The sequence below is a fragment of the Sebastes fasciatus genome, chromosome 11 (assembly GCF_043250625.1).
Source record: "Sebastes fasciatus isolate fSebFas1 chromosome 11, fSebFas1.pri, whole genome shotgun sequence".
Lineage (NCBI taxonomy): Eukaryota > Metazoa > Chordata > Actinopteri > Perciformes > Sebastidae > Sebastes > Sebastes fasciatus.
This window is the reverse complement of record NC_133805.1, coordinates 15,829,532-15,848,536: the sequence shown is the minus strand read 5'-3', so window position 1 is coordinate 15,848,536 and position 19,005 is coordinate 15,829,532. Positions and strand designations below refer to the sequence as shown.

The following is a 19,005-nucleotide window of genomic DNA, read 5'->3' as shown; positions in this document are numbered from 1 at the left end:
TTTTTCATTACAGACTCATCTCATGTGCCTAGAATTTATAGCTGGATGAAATTAGAAAGCAAAAGCACAAGGGTGAAATTCAGTTAAACAAGCCATCAAGGAAAAGACACCAAAAACAGGAAGGAGAGAAGTTCCTCCACCAGATGGCAGTCTGCACAAGCATACACTGAAAGACAATAGATTGTAGTAGTGTGGAATCACATAGCAGATAATTGAACTGTAATCAATTGCAGCCAGAAATACCAAAGTGTTTCTTTTGACTAATGCGTATTTTACGCATTACGCACGACCCAGAAGTCCAAAGAAGAGTATGTGTATTTCTGTCTGTGGGGTGTATGTGTGGAATTGGTTGGGTGATGGGTTGAAGCGGAGCACAAATATAAATCAATTTAAAAAGCTATACCAAAAAATATATGTTATAGTTGAGGAAGAGTTGTGATAAGGGTTGTGTTTTTTTTATTAATTTGTTTTTTTTTTATACTTAATTTTTTCCCTTTTTTCAAGGCTGTTTTCATATATGCAATCCACTGTTTGTAATTATAACAGTCTATAAACCAACTTTTAAGTAGATGAGCTTACAGACAAACCCATCAGGTACACTAGAGAGAAAACAACCTCAACATTCAAAACCAAAACAGAACCAGGAAAATAAATAACAATAATAATAATGACAAAAAGAAAGTGTAGAGTTAAAAAACAACAACAACATAGCAAACAAAAAAACAAACAAAAAAAAAACATAAAAAAAGGGTTGTGTTAAGGGTTGGTTTATATCTACTTTTTAACTCCGGATAGATTTGTGGGTTGTAAATAAACTTGGGATGCTGTTCATATATTTAATTTGGGATGTAAATAAATCTGGGATAGTTTATATATTATATTTTATTATCATTCTATGATATACACTATTACTCTTGTTTTGTTTGTTATTATTTTGTATCTGTTTTTATTTATTTTATGTTCGAAATAAAGTCTTTCATTCATTCATTCATTCATTATCTGCACTTTGCACCACTCTCCCTTTAAAGTTTCACTCATTAAACGTGACTCCTCCTGAGTTGACCTTTGACCCCCACTAGATAGACGTATTGGAGCAGCAGTGTTGTTTCATCACAGATCAAAAGGCAACAGGAGGTGGGCACTCCTTAAAATCACCTCCTTCACTCGGTGCCAGTGGAGAGGACACTTGCTTCTAACATGCCTCGTGTTTAGCTCATACTAGCCTGTTTCTGTGTGGACATTTCTTTCTAAAAAGGAGGTCAAACAACAACGTTTCATCATGAGGCCGCCGGTGGAAGTCAGCGTGTTGCTCCTTTCTCTGATGGCTCCTGCAATTTTGTTCACCATGAACCACATCCCTGCGCTTCAGGAGTAAGTGTGCATGATACTTTCACTGTCATCATCTTGGTCTTGCTGTTTGGAGGCATTGCAAAGTAAAGCAGCTGATATTAATAGGCTTATATAGCGGCCTGAGGGGAAACCAGGTTTAGCGAGGTTCGTGTTTATCCTGAGGTAACCTCGTTTAAACTAAAAAAAAAAAAATGTAACTTAGTTTTTATTGCAGTTTCAGCAACTTATACAATCATCATCACATTCTTTACCACTGTCTTTTCACCTCGTTTAAATTTAATGTTGAGAACACAGAAAACAAGATTCACTTAAGAGCCTTGAGAGATTTAGGGAATTTAAAGAAAATGTAACACTTTTAAAAGTAAATGGAGTAAATTAATTAATTGATTATCTTGAGTGTGAGACTTTTAAAATGTAACTGTATTACACTAATTCATCAGTATTCCTTGTTGGTCCCAAGATCAGTGCAATTGATTCATTAGAGCTGCACTTTTAAACATAATGAGTCTGACTTAACTATAGTTTCCATATCCTCCTGGAAACCAAGTAAAAAAAGTGTCTTCTAATTTCCTTTTTGTGTGATTTCCTTCCTATTTAGGGTTAAAAGAAAATCTTACAATTTTTAGACTTTTTAATTTTTATTTCTAATTTTGAAATATGTCCACTGTAGTGGACCACAGGACCATTTCAGTGTGAAAAGACAGCCAAATTTAGAAGATACAAAAAATAATGGCTATAGAGTGATATTAAACCAAGAATACATTCAACTTGATTTAGAAAAAAGAGTAAAAGCAGATGCACATGGACAAAATGTCCACTACATAGGACACATGTCAATGGGCTGGGTCTCAGGAGGTTATGGTGTGCAGAACTTGACCAGTGTTGCTCGAAAAACAAAACTGATGATTTAAATTTCACCAAAGGAAACTTTAAAGTCAATGAAAAGTCTTTGACTGTGATGTCTAAATGAAAAGGAGTAGGGGAGTTTGGGCCCATTGGGTCGAATGAAAGAGTGTTGAGATATTTTTTTTTCTAAAAAGCAAATGGAGTAAAGATCAGGATAAGGAGTTAATGAAATGACTCTACAATCTATAAACCTTCATTTCTAACCTCCTATGTTGTGATGAATGTGAGGAAAGTTTGTAGATTATTTATAATCGGGGCTGCAGCTAACAATAATTTTCATTTTCGACTGATCTGCTGATTACTTTCTTGATTAATTGATTCATTGCTTGATTGATAAAAAGTCAGACAACAGAATAAATGACATGATGAGAGTGTTTTTAAAGCACAGTTTGTAAATTGATTTATAAACTCTCATTGTTATTCCTCAGACCTCTTCCTATCCTGGGAATGGAAATGGTCGTCCTGGGATTGTTTCTTCTTCTTCTCCACCTCCTCACTGGGCGAAACAAGATGAAAGTGGACCCCTTATTCTATGGTACAACCAGACAAACACACACTTTAACATCTATCAGTGAAGTGAAAGTGTTTTTTTTTTCATTGTGTCTCTATGTGTCTGTCCAGTGTTTGCAGAGTTTTCCTTCGCCTGCATGGTGGGCCTGACTAATGCTTTAGAGCAGGATGGATTCATCTCTGGCTTCATGGGCTTCTACCTGAAGATGGTAAGTGGACCCTTACTGAGCTAAATCCTTACCCTCTCTGTCTAAGATGACTTCTTAAAGAGGACATATTATGCTTATTTTCAGGTGTATACTTGTATTTTGGGTTTCTATTAGAACATGTTTACATGCTTTAATGTTCAAGAAACGCTTTATTTTTCTTATACCAGCTGTGCTGCAGCGCCTCTTTTCACCCTCTGTCTGAAATGCTCCATTTGAGGCTCCTGCCTCCCCCCTCCCGAAAAGCCAAGTCTGCTCTGATTGGTCAGCTGGCCCACTCTTTTGTAATTGGTCAACCGAATTAATCGGACTCCGCTCTAACTAGCTTTGTTGAGGACGTGCCAAACTAGCCGCTAGGCAGGTATTATGCAAATGTGTTACTTGGTGACATCACCACGTTATGGAAGAAAAGGCAGGACTTGAATCAAGGCATTTCAGGCAGTTCAGGAGCAGTGTTTCTGTGGGGGATAGTAGCTCCCTTTGGCGTGGACTTTGTAACTTTGCAGACCTTTTACATGCACAAAAAACTATATAACACACTAAAGGAAAGGGGGGAAAAGCACAAAAGCATTATAGGTCCTCTTTAATGATGGTTTGTATTTCAAACGTTTATATGTCAAAAGTTAAAATTCCTCATTTCATGCCATCTCTTCAGGGTGAGCCTCATCTGAGTACCGCCTATGCTGTGATGATGTCGTACTGGGAAGGAATCGTTCACATGGTCCTCTTCCTCAACATCATCCACCGCATGTTCAAAGGGTAAGCTGTGGCATCCCCATCAGAAACTTGTCCGCTACAGTCTGTGTTCAGTGAGTCCTCTAAGAAACCTGTTGATTTTCTGTCCACGCAGGAAGTCCTATCGTAGCCTGGCGCTGCTGTGGGTGGGCTCCTCAATCGCACATCAAATTGTTCACATCCCAGGAGTGGTCATTGGTGAGAGCTGCCTACCTTTGATTCAACACATCGTCCATGTTGTTTGTGTCTGTTTTCTATTATTGATGTTCTCATTTGTGCAGGTAAATACGGGTCTAACATTCGACCACCCTTTTGGAGGAACATCCCCTTCTTTTTGATGCCTTTCTGGGCGGCCTCTGTGCTCTTCAGCCAACGCAGAGAGGTGCCTGTCATCACAGCAGACAAGGTAAAGACTTGTACAATATTCTGTAATGTATCTATAGAGTAGTGGTGCCCAACCCTCTTACTTTTTAGAGTTTCATTTGAAACTGTGCAGTATTCATCTTTACAGTAAGAAAAAAAAGCAAAGAACAGTATGAAAAATTAACATTATTAGTGGAGCAGATATTTGTTTTCTCCTTGTTTCCTCACTCTGATAATAATCTCGCGACCCCTTGTCTGGGTCCCGACCCCCAGGTTAGGAACCTCTGCCACAGAGGAGCAACTTTGTGCTTATTTACTTGTGTGATTATATCAAAGCCTGACTGATGATGGATGTTTGAGGCTGATACTGAACATTAAGAATCTAATAGCCCGACTATATTGGGCAATTATAAACTCATTTGATCCCACAAATTAGTATATAAAAAAGCTGTGATAAAGATTTGTCAGCACATATTTAACAACAGGCTTTATTATGAACCAGGACAGTAACCGTAAATGACACAGTAAATACAAAATATTAAAAAAACTACAAAAAAAAAACATTTTAAACATGAATTAAGACAAACATGCATACAAATCAAGATCTTTACATGTACATATTGCACATAATCATCCAGTCCATGTTTATCCATTCAGTTTTTTCTTTACACCATTTGTACAGTTTACAACTTCCAGAACACTTGACTTGTCTATAGACTTCTTATTTTATTTTATTTTATTCTTGTTTTATTGTTGGTCATTGGTGCTTTTTATATATATTTATATACAATTTTTTATATACTATATTTTTCTCACTACTTCTGTACATAACAGTCCTGTCTATTCCTCACCTTTATTTGTCCAGCTTTGTTGTCATTTCTATCTCTGTAAGTACATTGAGAGAGCTGCATAAAACCGTATGTCTGTACTTGGCTAAATAAATGTCATCCTGATTCTGAAATGCAGCGTTATGCAAATCTGCCTATATTGGTTAAGCTCTAATGACCATTTGAAGTAATTTAAAAGGCTGAATGTACGATATATTTTTTCCTGTGTTGACTAGATTTCAGTGGAGCAGAAGAAAGGTCTGCTGTCTCGACCTGTTGACCTGCTTCTGTCTCTTCTGTTGCTCGGAGCAATGGCCTTCTCTGTTTTCAGAGGCTTTGTGAGTATCTGTCCAGCATTAATGAACTCACTGAGACATGAGGTCACGTGTGCAGTATGGATGCTATAACATGCTCCTCCTGCTCTGCTCCAGGTGGTGCTGGACTGTCCTCTAGATGCCTGTTTCACCTACATCTACCAATACGAGCCCTACCTCAAAGACCCAGTTGGCTTCCCCCGGGTTATGGTTAGTATGGAAAAAATTACACCGGATTAAACCACATATACTGTATGTTCTTGTTCAAAATAAGTGATCTTTTTGTGCACCATTCCTGCAGATGATGGTGTATTTGTTCTATGCTGTGCCCCTGCTGGCGGTCTTCACTTATGGTCTGCAAACACCTGGATGCAGCTGGATGTTGGACTGGACCCTCTTCTTCGCTGGCGCCATGGCTCAGGTAACTGTGGTTATTATGTCTTTGCTGTTATTAATATTCTTTGAAAAAGCATAAAAGCTGACTTCCTCCCGCTGTCCTCTCAGACCCAGTGGTGCCATATTGGAGCATCTCTGCACTCTCGCACTCCCTTCACGTATCGAGTCCCGGCAGACAAATGGTGGCCTGTTATCACCCTCAACGTGCTGCTGGCTGTTGTGCCGGCTCTGCTGGCCCTGCGCTGCCGCACCAACCCGGCTTATTTTATGAAACCTGTTCCCGAGGGACAGACCAACGACGAGAAGAAGAAAAAGTAGACCACACACCTGCCACGGACTGTTGAGGAATACTTCACACTGTGACAAGGTTAATGTTTTCTGGGGACACAAACTGCATTAAACACAATTTTCAACCTAAGACCCAGAGAGGAACTGTCAAAGTCAACCGTTCAAACCTTGCACAGCACTCCCTGTATGGACTATTGGACCCTGATAAGAAGGCAGTTGATGGAGTGGAGGACTGTGATCAGCTTTCAGGTGACTCATGCAGACATCCAGTTGGTATCTTCCCAATCTAAGACTATTAACTTGGATCCAACAGTTTGGCAACTCACTACTGGAGATTAACAGTCATCTTTGGGCATTTTTCTATGCAGAAATTCACACAACAACTGCACAGCTTGAAGTTTATGTTTACTGATCTGAAATTGACAGTCAGTGAAAAACTATCACCGTTTTCATTGTTTAAAAACTGAAAGTAAGAAGAAGACTTAAAAGGAATAACTAAGAGTTGCTGATAAGGGAGATAATAGCAGGTGTTATTCACGTGGAGAATCTGATGAAGGAAAAACTCTGGTGCCTTTTATATTGTGTAAAATATTTGATGATCCAATTTCCGAAAGCCCAGGGTGTCGTCTTCAAATTGTTTTGTTTTGTCCGACCAACAGCTCGAAACCCAGATATATTCTGTTCACAATGATATAAAACGGAGAAAAGCGGCAAATCATCGCACTGGAGAAGCTGAAGAGATTATTTGGTGTATTTGCATGATAAATTACTTAATTGATTATGAAAATAATTCTGTCCATCAACTAATCAATTTCAACTCTAGTTGTGATGCATCTGAGTGTTTATGTTCCACTTTATTTTGTGCAATAAAAATAAATAAAAACTTGGGATACAGATCATTTGAGCCAGATATTAACATTATCTGTGAATGTCTTAGCTGATGTCTGTCTGCACTTAAAAAAAAAAAACTAAAGTTGATCATAAATCTAAAGTCATTTATTGACTACCTGATCAGTTTGTTGGTTTAACAGGACAATCTCTTCAGACGTCAATATTGTCTCCGGTTGGTGATGTCATTGTGCCCTATGTGCAATGAACCGCTGGCCCAGTCAACTCTGCTGCAGGTGTCGCACTGATAAGAGGTGAACCCTGGATTTAGGTGAGCCACAATCGCACAAACGATCACATGACACGTCCGTCAGCTGTCCATGGGCCAAACGTTTTTTTGTTTTGGGTGCCGAAGTGTATTTTTCACCTGGCGGATCAAAATTGTCCTTTTTTTTTCTCAGAAGTTGTTGGCTGAAGTTCACATTTTATAATTAAAATTTATACATATTGGTTTTTTTAAGGAAGATAACAATGTTTTTAGATGCAGTGTCCTGAAATTTGACACTTTATGCCAATTGCAAAAATAGGAAATAAATGAATGAAAACAATTTAACACATTTTCCAATATAATGTAGCCATGGCAGAGGAGAAAAAAGTAATACAAAATTAGCTTTTAGACCATCATGTGGAAAAAAATGGGACATGCAAGTGGTTTTAAATGAAAAAAATATTGAAAACTATCCAGATAACAGGGGCTGTCTGGACAGGTGTGATATTAAAATCCTGGCTATGGCCCTATGAATCCAGTTCAGACAGAAGTGAAGAAGAATAGATCAATGTCTGTGGTTGAACCATCAGATTAAAATAAAACTGTAATTCACCTGAAGACAATTGAGTGGTTATTTTGACAGCAGTGTTTCTTTTGGTTTGTTGTTCATTCTGGCAAACAGTCTTTTATGTCCCACTCGCCTGGGGGGCCATCCTTCTCTCTTAAAATATTCTGCTCACAGACACAACAGAGATGAGAAAATTGCCTTGTGAACCAAACATGATAAAACTATTGCTTGTTGCGTAGACTGCAATATGAAGTGAGCAGCAAAGCTCAGAAAGATAAAGCCAAAATAAAGGGGTTTGATTGAGTTTCACCTGCTGGGGTACCAAGGTGACACGAAAGAAACAATCTCTCAGCAACAACAGCTCTTTCCTGTCTAAAAGTAATGGATTATAGGATCTCACACTCCAGTAAAACAAAAACCTGAGCCATCCTACTATTGTTTCCGATAATATGTGTTTGTCATGTCTAATATCCTCGTTTATATTTGGAAACTAGATTGTAATTATAATGATTTAAAGATGGGTTATAGAAATGATCTCTTTTGCATTATGACTGTTATTTTACCTGCTCTGTGCTCTAGATCAGAGGTCAGCAACGTGAGGCTCTGGAGCCACATGTGGCTCTTCAGCCCTTCTCCAGTGGCTCTGTGTGGATATTTAAAAATGGAAATTAATAACTGTTTTTTTGTTTACATTTTCATTTTTATTTATAATTGTTGTAGGTCTATGGTACAACGGAGTATTAGGGCCATATTGAGGGGAAAAAAATAAATCTGAGATTTCGAGAATAAAGTCATAATATTACAAGAAAAAAGTCATAGGTTTACGAGAACAAAGTCATAATATTATAAAGTAGTAATTTTACGTGTTATATTATTTTTTTCTCGTAAAGTTATGACTTTATTTTCGTAATAATACGACTTTTTTTTCTCTTAATATTATGACTTTATTATGTAAATCTCAGATTTTTTTCCCCTCAATGTGGCCCTAATACTCCGTAGTACATTTGCACTTTGGCCCTCACTGCATTAGACTTATACACTATTTTTTGTCTAAATTTAATTTTGTTCGCTATTGTGTTATGTGTGATTTGAATAAATACCTGAGATTCAATTTCCATTTTTCTTTTTCTTTTGTATTTATGGTGATATAACTATTTATACATGCATTTTGTGTAAAAGAGATAAATAACATCTATACATACCTGCACATTGTGCATCACAGGAGTCATTCTTGCGTGAGATATAAATAAAGGTACAGAAGTTGGAATGGTGTTTGTTTTTTGTTTGTTTATTTAGTTATTATAGGTCTTATCTTATAAGTTGTAGCAAATCACATAGAGAATGAATGGAAAGTATGGAAATGAGAATAACAAAAAGAAACTAAAAAGAATTTCCAAAAATCTGTTTAATATATATTATAGTACAGCCAGAACATGTAGTTTAAACATTGTAAGAGGAGATACATTTTGAAATCTTTAACTCTACAGGGTTTAATGGAGCTAAAATTGTATTTGTGATATCTCCAAAAGTATAAAAGTGATAAAACAGTTTATTGTTGCATACTTTGTTACATATTAACATGAAAAAAATGCAATTTTTAAGGCAAAGTATAGAGAGAATGCATGCCAGGCTCTCATGGCTCAGAGTAGAGGAGAGGTTGACGTGCAATTTAGGAATATCTGTTATAGTAAACTTCCAAATTGTCTGTACTCGCAAATAAATTATGAGAGAGCTCAACATAGTCACACCACCAGGCAGGCCACTAGGGGTGATCTAGTCAAGCCAAAAGATCTGTTATGTATAGGGCTATCACAATATGGAACAAGTTGTAAACCACACTATGATCACTGAAACACCTAGCAAGGCAAGTTTTTAAATATTACAAAAAAATCACATTAAAAATAACCCTGGTGGCCGACATGAAGAACCATGAGGGATTGCAGTTTGATGCATTGTAAATGTGTTTGTTTTTTTTCAGCAGTTTTTTTGTGTTTTTCTTCTTTTATTTTTTTTCTCTTCTTTTTTATTTTATTTGTCTTTAACATGTTTTATTGTGTTGTTTTTTTTTAAATGTGTTATATGTCTTGTTATATGTTATGTTTTTATTGTGTGTGGACCCCAGGAAGCGTAGCTGCTACAATAAGAATACGAATTTACTCCTCACTTTAGACATTTTGCTTTATTGCACCACCTTAATTGTATTTGTACAAAGTTTCTTAATCAATGTGATGGCCTGATGTGTGCCAACATACCATCATATATCACCTTAAAGTAACTTTCTTTTAAAAAAGGTGTCTGTGAGAGATTTCCACCTATTTTGTATTTAAAAGCCTCTAGGCTCTAGTTTTATGATAAATACATATTTTGATATTCACATTGCTTTGGGGTGTAGGGCAGATATCAGGGCAGTATTAGTGCAAACTTGAATTAGATCCTAGCAATAGGTGAAAAATGACATGAGATAAAGTGGGTACCCCTGTATTTTGCTGTATAAAATATTTTTGTTAAAGCCCTTTTGAGGATTTGTGCCTGTACTAATAACTGTTGGTTCATCCTCTGGGGACCATGAATCCATCCAGTAGAGATATTTCAGTCGGGACATGGCTAATAAATATGTGTAAAAAATACAATCAGAAATGCTGTTGTTCATTTTTTCACTTTATTAAGAATGGAACACAACAGCAGGACAAAAAGTCATAAGAACACCAAAAAAGTGGATGACCGATCAAATATCAAAGGGACCAAAGACAAAAAAAAGTGACATTCTACCCATCATGTAAATATAGCCGTGCAAAGATCAAAAGTATTTAGTAATTCAGATACAATCAAGTGGTTAGCTCAAGAAAGTATTGTGTAATCCCATCCACACTAGGTCAATGGGACATATCCATTAGCTGAGAGTGCTTATGGATGGAGAAGGGGGGGGGGGCTAATTGATTAGATATGGTCCAGCTATTGATCAGGAATCAGCCAAAAACAAACACCACAATATTTACAATACAGAGATTAGACGCTAATGATTAATTTAATTTATTGTTGATTGTTGGACTTATATACTGGTATAGAAAAATGATGTTACATTGGCTCTCTGAAGTATAAGTAAAAAAAGAAAGCATATTCACTAGCAAACAATTCATAATAAATAGTAACATAACACAAAAACATAGCAAATATTAGAAAAAGCATGTCAGTAGAATAAAACAGACCAGCTATTCAGGTGCTCTATGGAAAAAAGTAACAGCTACGGTACACATACAAAAAGCTCAGGGTCACCGGGGACTGAATGCTATCTTGCATCAATAACATCTGTGCTTTGTAAACAGAATACTAGGATGAGAGTCATTTTTCATGTAGAACAAGCAAACCTTTGCAAAAAAAAGTGACTCCGCACTTTTCTAAGTTTCTCTCTTACATGCATACGCTCACACACGCTCACACACGGCTGTCAGCCTGACAAACTGAGAGAGGGGTTTTAGTTCATAGACAGGAGGAGGATTTACTGTACTGAGATGTTAGGGAGGGAGTTAATAAGAGTTAGTGTTATAGTTAGTGTTCGCATGGACCTCGGTTAAAGGAAGCAGGGTAAAAACAAAAAGAAGCATCAAAACACCCAGGGAAAGGGGTTATGGAGATAAACTGTATGTTAGAGTAAGAAAAGCTTATTCATCGGGAGGAATAAAGCCAAACGGAGCGTGGTTAGAAGCAGGAAAGGAAATGGCGGCGATCTACTGTCTTTCTTTATGGGCCATGGTTAGCACCTAGGCATTGCAGACGTTGTATTATTTGGTTCAGTAGTAGCTGTGTGCGTCCTCTCTGGCCTTGTGTCCCTCTCCTCCGTGTCTCCTGTGGCCGCGGCGTTCGTTGTGCTGATTGTGGTGGTGGCGTCGGTACCGGTGTGACCGCCGGGCTAAAAAGTGGAGGGAAATAAATAAGTTTTAGTAGATACACAAGTATCACTTTTCTTTCTTTGCACTTCTTAACATATTCATTCTGTTAACTTATTTTAAGGGACCATAAATTTGTACTTTAGATCGATTGATACTGGACTTGAGGGCTGATGCTGATATGAATAACAGAGTTTTAAAATCCAATAACAAGGAATTTGTGACACTGTTTTCTAAATTACCTCAAATATATATCTTGTTATTTTAGTACTGCAACTTCTTGTTGTTGATCAGCCGACATATACACCAATACCCCCAGCTGGACTTGTATTAGGTATGTTGTGCCACCGGACGCCCCTAGTTTGCCTACAATCAACTTCTTACTTTGAGTTGATTGCAATTTCAGTGATTAAAGGCAGGGTTGGAAAGGATTTTTGAAATTTTTTTTGTTATATTAGTTGAAATTCTCATTACATCCCGACAACAATCAATAAATCAAATGCTTTGACAAAAGAAGAGAGAAAAAAATCTGGTATCTGCGGCTGTTGCAGGACTGTAATAAACTCTCGGGCCTGCCTGCCTGCGAGTACTCGGCCCGTGTACTTATTGTGCGTCACCGGAGTCTTCCACAAGTTGCTAGTTTGACAGCTGTGGGTACTTACAACAGCCATGTTAGTTGTTTATGTTCATAATGATAATTTTGGGGGAGTGTCTTTGGAGGGAGGCCTGAAGGGATGGACTGTCAGTGTTGCCGACTTAGCGACTTTCTCACTAGATTGAGGGACTTATTGAGTTAGTGCTGATAGCTGCTTTCATTGGAAAAGAGTTGGCAACACTGGGCTGGGCTTTTCGGTTGGATCATTTTAAAAAATGTTGTGTACTCCTGCTAGTTCCTCAAGATCACCGACCCTACCTTTAAACAATACTATATTTCATTGCTGCACTCACTGTATTGTAAGTTGCTCTGAATATGAGCATCAAAAGTCCTAAAGACTAGAAATTAGAGTATATGTAACCAGGAAAGCCAATAAATATGACAACCTGACAGAGGGTTTAGAATTGAGGGAACTGAGGGACAGAGCAGGATAACAATAAGACAAACTTATGGAGCCCCAAAACTGACAAAAGACAGTAGAAAGTTATCAGATTACAACTGATTAAAATACTGATAACCAGTTGGTGAAAAAGAGCCTTTACGTACCTTTACATTCATGACACATGACAAAGGTTTTAAATAGTCATTGAACACTCACACTTTGTGCAGATGATCCTGGGTCTCTCCCAGCTGCCGTCGGCCCGGCAGCGAGCAGTGGGGATGTGACGCTGGAAGAAGCCCTCAGAGCACTGGTAGCGTACCACTGCATGGATGTCATAGTGTGACCTCCGCCGACCTATCAAATGGGCGTTCTCCACTGCGGGCGGGGTCCCACACAACACTGCAGAAAAGAATCCAATTAAAGCATATACAGTTGGTATACATCCAGGATCTATTTCACATCAATCCAGAGATGTGTACGGTGCCAAAAGTCTAAATTTGTATGACTCTCCACGGTGAAATACCCAGTATAATAGTGTTAACTTATTCCACTTATTATGTATCTGTTAAATACAAATACTACAGCAAAAGAGACAACTATTAGTGAGCTGTCCATATTGTTAGGTTTTGACCAAATTCAATATTGCAGGTGTGTTTTGCCTCTAGATGGCAGCCTCGTTGCTGTAAACGAGTGTGATCTGTAGAGAGGCCATAAGGAGGTAATGGGTCTCTGCAGTAGACGGGGATTGGAGCCAAACCATGGAGCCATGAGACCACAGCCAGACAAACAACTACTTAATCCTTTTCTCCATGTCCTCCTCCATCTTTATCCATCCTTTTCTAACTCCTCCTGACCAGCCTCCATTTCTCCAGCGTGACCCGGTCTTTAGTTTTCTTTGCATCCTACAAGCTCTCGCTGCATTCACATTCAGGTTCGGCTGAGTCGGCTAGCAGACGGAAGGTGTGGGAGAGTATTAGGAAAAGGCTCAGATCATATTTGTGAACAACGCAGTAATTGGTAATAACTGCAACTAACGGTTCTGCTGTCTGAACACGTGTAAGTGAGCCCCGAGGAGAGACGGCAATAAGGGGAAGATTGAGATTGATATTGCTCCGGAAAATCAATACAGGTTTGAGACTGAATCGCAATCTCCACTTAAGTTTGTGTTTGCCGTCGATTCTTTGGAGCATCTGCCGCTGTGACCTTTAATAGAGGAAAAGTGCAAGTGGCGCCAAACGGCTACTGAAGTCTGACCAACCGCTGAATCTTTTCTGCACACAAAGTGATGATGAGCAGTGATGACTAACAGGTGGCCAGCTGCTCAGCGATAACACACAAGCAACCCCATTGTATGAAGACGGCACAAATCTCTCTTCATGAACTGATTAAGCTTTGATTTGATGAGAAAGTCACACTGAACCTGAATGTGTCAAACAAGTTATTGTTGGTTTGCACATTTCATGTGCTGTTTGGTTACATTGAGTCCAGCAGTATTACAGTACCTGTGCCTTTCTTGCAGATGTAGGGCAGGTTGTAGTTGCAGGGCACGTCGTTCCACTTGCCGTCCTCATGGGCAATGGTCACCACACAGTCCTCCCCGCCCGCGAAGAAGTTATCCGGCTGGCTCTCCCTCCAGTTCTCATATACCTGCACAACAACACAACAACAGTTGCGTTCATTTGTCAGCCTCCAATCTTCTGAATGTCGTTGGTAAGATTACTCATGAGATCTTGCACATAAATGGGGACACAGTTTTAATTAAAATGCTAAAAATAAAAAGCATTGAAGGACCTGAAAACAAATTTTCTCTTATCAGTTTCTGACTATGAGCAATGGGTCCATTATGAATACAAAACTTTCTGCCAATGTTAACATTTCTTTATTTGTGTTTTTCTCTGTGCTTTTCTCTCTGGTTTGAAGTACTTCTGCCCAGCAGTGGGGTTGTCTGCTGACATTGGAAGGCCGCTGTCTATCAAATCTCATCGATCGTTTTTAAGTTTTAAACTTTTAATCAATAATATCTGAGTTTTTTTTTAATACTAACAAAATATATATATGGACATATTCTGCTTTTTCCCTTTCCTTTAGTGTATCATATACTTTTTTTGTGCATGTAAAAAGTCAGCAAAGTTACAAAGCCCACACGTTTATTGAACATTAAAGTTCAAAATGTTCTAGTAGAAACACAAAATACAACTATGCACCTGAAAATAATCATAATAGGTCCTCTTTAAAAACAGGAGTTGGAGATTCTTAAAGACGGAACAATTCAAAACTGATCACTGACCAGATCGTTGCTATCAGTCCACTGAAAGTCTTCCTCCACTGTGCGGTCATTCAGACCGATCCAGGCGTTGTCATGACCCAGACCTGTAAAAAACAACAGTACAACATGTTCCTTTGACTCTGATATCCACACAAACTTAATCACTCACTGATACATATCTCAAATCTGTTTAAACCTGTTCTTCTCCCTCATGTTTATTCTACCGCCTTTTTCTGTATCATTTTATTTGTGCATCATTTTATTTTATTCCTCATCTTGCTTTGTCTTCCATACTCATCATACATCCAATTAAAAAATCAGGAAGACTATAGAAATAACTATAGAAATAAATTAAATCAACTTATATTGTTCATCCTGTTTCATATCTAGCAGCTATGTGATATTTTTGCTATACTTTTATTTTATTTCAATTTATATGTTTTGTTTCTGAATATACAAACATTTTGGTACATTCAGAAACATTCATTGAATTTGTGTCTTTTGTGTCGTTATGTGAATATTTGTGTATTTATGTTATGTGTACTGTAGGTTGTTTATGACAGAAATACACACATACCATTAATGAACTCCTGCTCCGTAGCCGAGATGACACTACTGAGGTGGGCACTGTGCTCTCTGCAGTCTTTCTCTGCATCCTCCCAGGTGTGTCTGTGGGTGAAGTACCTGTGGGACAACACAGAGAAAGTGGATATGAAAATACATATTTCATACATTACGCAGCAAGACAAGTTTAAATGCTACAGAGCGCTGTGGTAAGTAAATCACGGATAACTCCAGGGTATAAAAGAGTAATGCTGATAGATGAGTCACCTGTGGTTGCAGGTTAATATATTTATTTTAACCGCACAGACAGTTTTTCATCATTTCTACCTGTAGCAGTGGCCGTGGAACTTCCTCCAACCGTGCTCGCAACCTTCTACGTCTGAAAAGATGAAGAGAAAAGAGGAGGGGAAGTGAGAGAAGCTAAAATAATTTCTTGAAGGGCACGTAAAAGCGTAGTAAAAGTGTAGGAACACGAAGATAAAATGATCCGTATAAGATGGGAGGAGAGAAGAAGCTTTTTCACCAAGCGTTGCATCCCATTTGGCAAATAAAAGACTAAAATATATGACTTCTTGAGAGGCTAAATACATGAACTGTAATTATACAGGCTCGTTTTCAATTCACAGCACATGTGGCTCCCTCTTTGCACTATTAGTATTCATTAATAACACCAAAGCCAGGGGATTCATTTATAACTGCAAAGGTTAGATATTCATTCATTCTCATTACTACTAGTGCACGGCACACACAAACACACAAACACATACACGCACACACAAGGAGGACAGATCTGGAGCTGGAGGGGGATAAAGCCAGTGAGGTGATGAATCAGCGCTTGTGTGTTGTTTTGAGTGCGTGGTATGGGGGGTGATTAGTGCCACCTACTACACAGACACGCTCGTCTTGCCTCATGCTGCTCATGAAACTAGATTTTGTCTTTTTTGTTGTATTATGGGCTGCCGGCCCCATGTTGGTGGGTTGATTGCAGCCGTAGGCCTCTTTTGTTACCTCACACTAATCCAGACTGATTCATTATATCTTTGCAACTCGGCAAGACAGCAAATAAGCGTGGTTCTCAAAATGTCAATGTGAAAAAAATCTTAAAACTCATTTGTTTTCCTTGGCTTTTTCTATTCCTATGTAAAAAAAAAAACAGCAGTATTATCAACAAATGTTTATACTTAAAGGTACCCTGTGGAGTTTTTGAACAGTTGGCGGCAGTAACACACAAAGAAGCATGGCAATACACCAATAAAGCATGGAGGAAGAAGATTGCAAACCAGCAAATGTGGATATAAACAATGCAGAATTTAAGATATTCAAAAGAAACATAGGAAATACATGCACCTTTGTTTGACCTCCATGATACCTCACAGAGCAGTGAATGTAAACATGACTTTTGTTTGTTTATGAGAAAATGCCACAGGGCACCTTTAAACTACATACAATACAGTTACAGCAATGATCTCTAACCACAAAAGCAGTATCACTATCACACAAAACACATCAGAACAGTCTTATTGTTTCATATCATGGACATATGCTGACTGAAATCTGTACAAATATTGTACTAACTGATGCATGGAAAACAGTGTGTATATTGTTGTGCCTGCAGGATTTCAGTCAGTATCTGTCACCCTGCAGCCCTGTGACACACACAGATATACACTGTGTGTGATAGCTGCTGAGAGATGCATCTTTGTGATATTGTGTCATGACATACAGCCGTAACAGACGCTGCACACTGATCAGGATTATTTCCACCAGCACAGTTTGCAAAAAACATTTGATCGGGGAATCTTAACAAGTTCACCGCTGTGGTTGCTCGATGGACTGAATTTGTTGATGCAGTTATTCTCATTCTCACCTTTCTCACACGTGTCTCCTCCATAGCTGGGCAGACAAAGGCAGAGGAATGAATCAATCTTGTCGATGCAAGTGCCTCCATTTTCACATGGCTCGGACTGGCAGTCATCAACATCTGTGAGAAGGGAAAAAAGCAGGCGGGTTGCGGATCTCATTAGAGTTAAAATGAAAAAGGATGTAAGACGTGCTGTTCATAAAGAAATAAAAACTGTAAGGGCATTTGCTGCCAATTAAATACGGACACAAGACGAGCTGGTCATTAGTCCTGTTTTAAACAGTGAAATGTGTCCATGTTGGTGAGTACAACAGTATCATACTGTAATTCAAACTGGGTGTGAGGAGAATATAGACAGTCTAATCCCATTTACATTCCTTATTTGTCCTCATTCTCTCACAGAGGAAGACACTCTAAAAGCCCTTCAAGTGTTATTACATCCTTTCTTCTGCATTTACAGTACAGAGCGTGAGACTTGATGTATGTCTAATCTAATCTTTTGTCTCTTATCCATTGTCTCCATTTACAACAAGGGTGCAGGAGGAAGAAATAGCACGCTGCATTGCTTTTCCTTTACAGCATAGACATATAGACATACATTTGGTGGAGTAGTCAGCAGAGAGGATGAACCTGACCAGAGGATCTGGGTTCAAGCCCTCATTTTGGCAGCGATCCTCCCTGCTGAAGAAGCCTTAAGCAACAACAGATACCAGCTCCGGGGCTGCTGCGCTACTGTGCTCTCTAACCTCTCTGCGGGGAAAGAAAGCAAGCGAAAGGAACATTTCTCCACACGGATCAATAGAGTATCACTTTATCATTGTAAATGGAGGGCATGTAATCTTCTTTCACCACTGTGGGGGGTTTATGGACCCAGAATAACAGATGTACCCTAGGACTGCAGAAATCTATTAAAACTCACAGCGAGAGAGCAAAAAGAAAGCTCCTTATAAGTTTAAACTCACCTCAAAGTCCTCACATATTAACGGTTACTTAGTTCCAAGAAAAAAGCTGGAAACGCTGAAAAAGGTCAGTGGCTTTAAAGAGCTAAATGTCTCGGATCAAACTAGAATGACCTTTAGCTTCATACATACTAGACACACTGAAGGTTGGTTGCAATAAGGCTTAACGTCTAATCTAGACTAAACTGTGCTTTATCAATTAAGTATGTTGTAACATGCAAGGTACAACTGGGACTAAGTAAGTTTTGAATCTTTTCTATAATCCATTTTTTTTTCGCTTTGACGTTGATGTTTTTGCTTCAAATTGTTTGATGTTTGATCTAACTTTAATCTGACAGCAGAGGGTGTCTATCCGTTTATAAAAATGGCAGCTGAGGGTGCTTTTTTGAGGACAGATATAGGATCTGAAACCAGAGATTTATGCTAATGCATTTTCTCTCAAACAGGCTCGAAGTTGTGCGATCGATCAAACAATGTTGTTTGTCTGTAAGATCAAATAGCAATTTAAGAGCATAAGTAGCAGGAGAGTTTTCTCAAATGTCACTTTTCTTATTGAAGAAATAGATTTCTTTGACAGCTTGGTTCATTGGTTTAGATCACTTAAAGAAAATGAAAATGTCCTATTTTTACAGTATGAGGAGACGCTGTGACAGCACAATTTAGTATGAAATAAATCTTTGATTTACAAGACTATGGGGAAACTGTTGGAAACTGGTGAAACAACTCGGATAATTTGAATCAAGGATTTGTTGTTTTAAACGTAGTTGTACCAAACACATTTATTAGAGATGAAATGAAACCGTGTGGGTGAAACTCAGCTTTGATTCAAATTGTGAGATAATCTCCAAATGGTTAGGGAAGAGAGAATTAATCTG

The 19,005-nt window shown here is 38.3% G+C and overlaps 2 protein-coding genes across 2 annotated transcripts in view; one reads left to right on the top strand and one right to left on the bottom strand.

The window, feature by feature from the left end:
- Window positions 1–1,109: 1,109 nt before the first annotated feature.
- Window positions 1,110–6,778, top strand: LOC141777101 (transmembrane 6 superfamily member 2-like). Its single transcript, XM_074651062.1, has 10 exons — window positions 1,110–1,371; window positions 2,685–2,791; window positions 2,878–2,975; window positions 3,628–3,731; window positions 3,823–3,905; window positions 3,989–4,113; window positions 5,134–5,235; window positions 5,329–5,421; window positions 5,513–5,632; window positions 5,716–6,778. Exons 1-10 carry the CDS (start codon window positions 1,280–1,282, stop codon window positions 5,923–5,925), a joined length of 1,134 nt encoding a protein of 377 aa, XP_074507163.1. The 5' UTR covers window positions 1,110–1,279; the 3' UTR covers window positions 5,926–6,778.
- A 3,421-nt stretch (window positions 6,779–10,199) lies between these two features.
- The window catches only part of LOC141777100 (neurocan core protein-like), a 45,339-nt gene continuing 36,533 nt past the window's right edge, over window positions 10,200–19,005 (bottom strand). The window contains exons 14-20 of the mRNA XM_074651061.1: window positions 17,178–17,291; window positions 15,638–15,689; window positions 15,324–15,430; window positions 14,768–14,850; window positions 13,983–14,127; window positions 12,697–12,879; window positions 10,200–11,466 (exon numbers count right to left, since the gene is read on the bottom strand). Coding sequence (XP_074507162.1) covers window positions 11,348–11,466; window positions 12,697–12,879; window positions 13,983–14,127; window positions 14,768–14,850; window positions 15,324–15,430; window positions 15,638–15,689; window positions 17,178–17,291 — 803 coding nt within the window. The 3' untranslated portion in view covers window positions 10,200–11,347. The remainder of the gene's footprint in view (window positions 11,467–12,696; window positions 12,880–13,982; window positions 14,128–14,767; window positions 14,851–15,323; window positions 15,431–15,637; window positions 15,690–17,177; window positions 17,292–19,005) is intronic.

Bases quoted from the DNA above. Each gene is read 5' to 3' on its own strand.
- LOC141777101 (XM_074651062.1), top strand. From the start codon at position 1,280: ATGAGGCCGCCGGTGGAAGTCAGCGTGTTGCTCCTTTCTCTGATGGCT. The intron at 2,792-2,877 runs GTACAACCAGAC...GTGTCTGTCCAG, and splicing joins AGTGGACCCCTTATTCTATG to TGTTTGCAGAGTTTTCCTTC. The intron at 3,906-3,988 runs GTGAGAGCTGCC...TCATTTGTGCAG, and splicing joins CATCCCAGGAGTGGTCATTG to GTAAATACGGGTCTAACATT.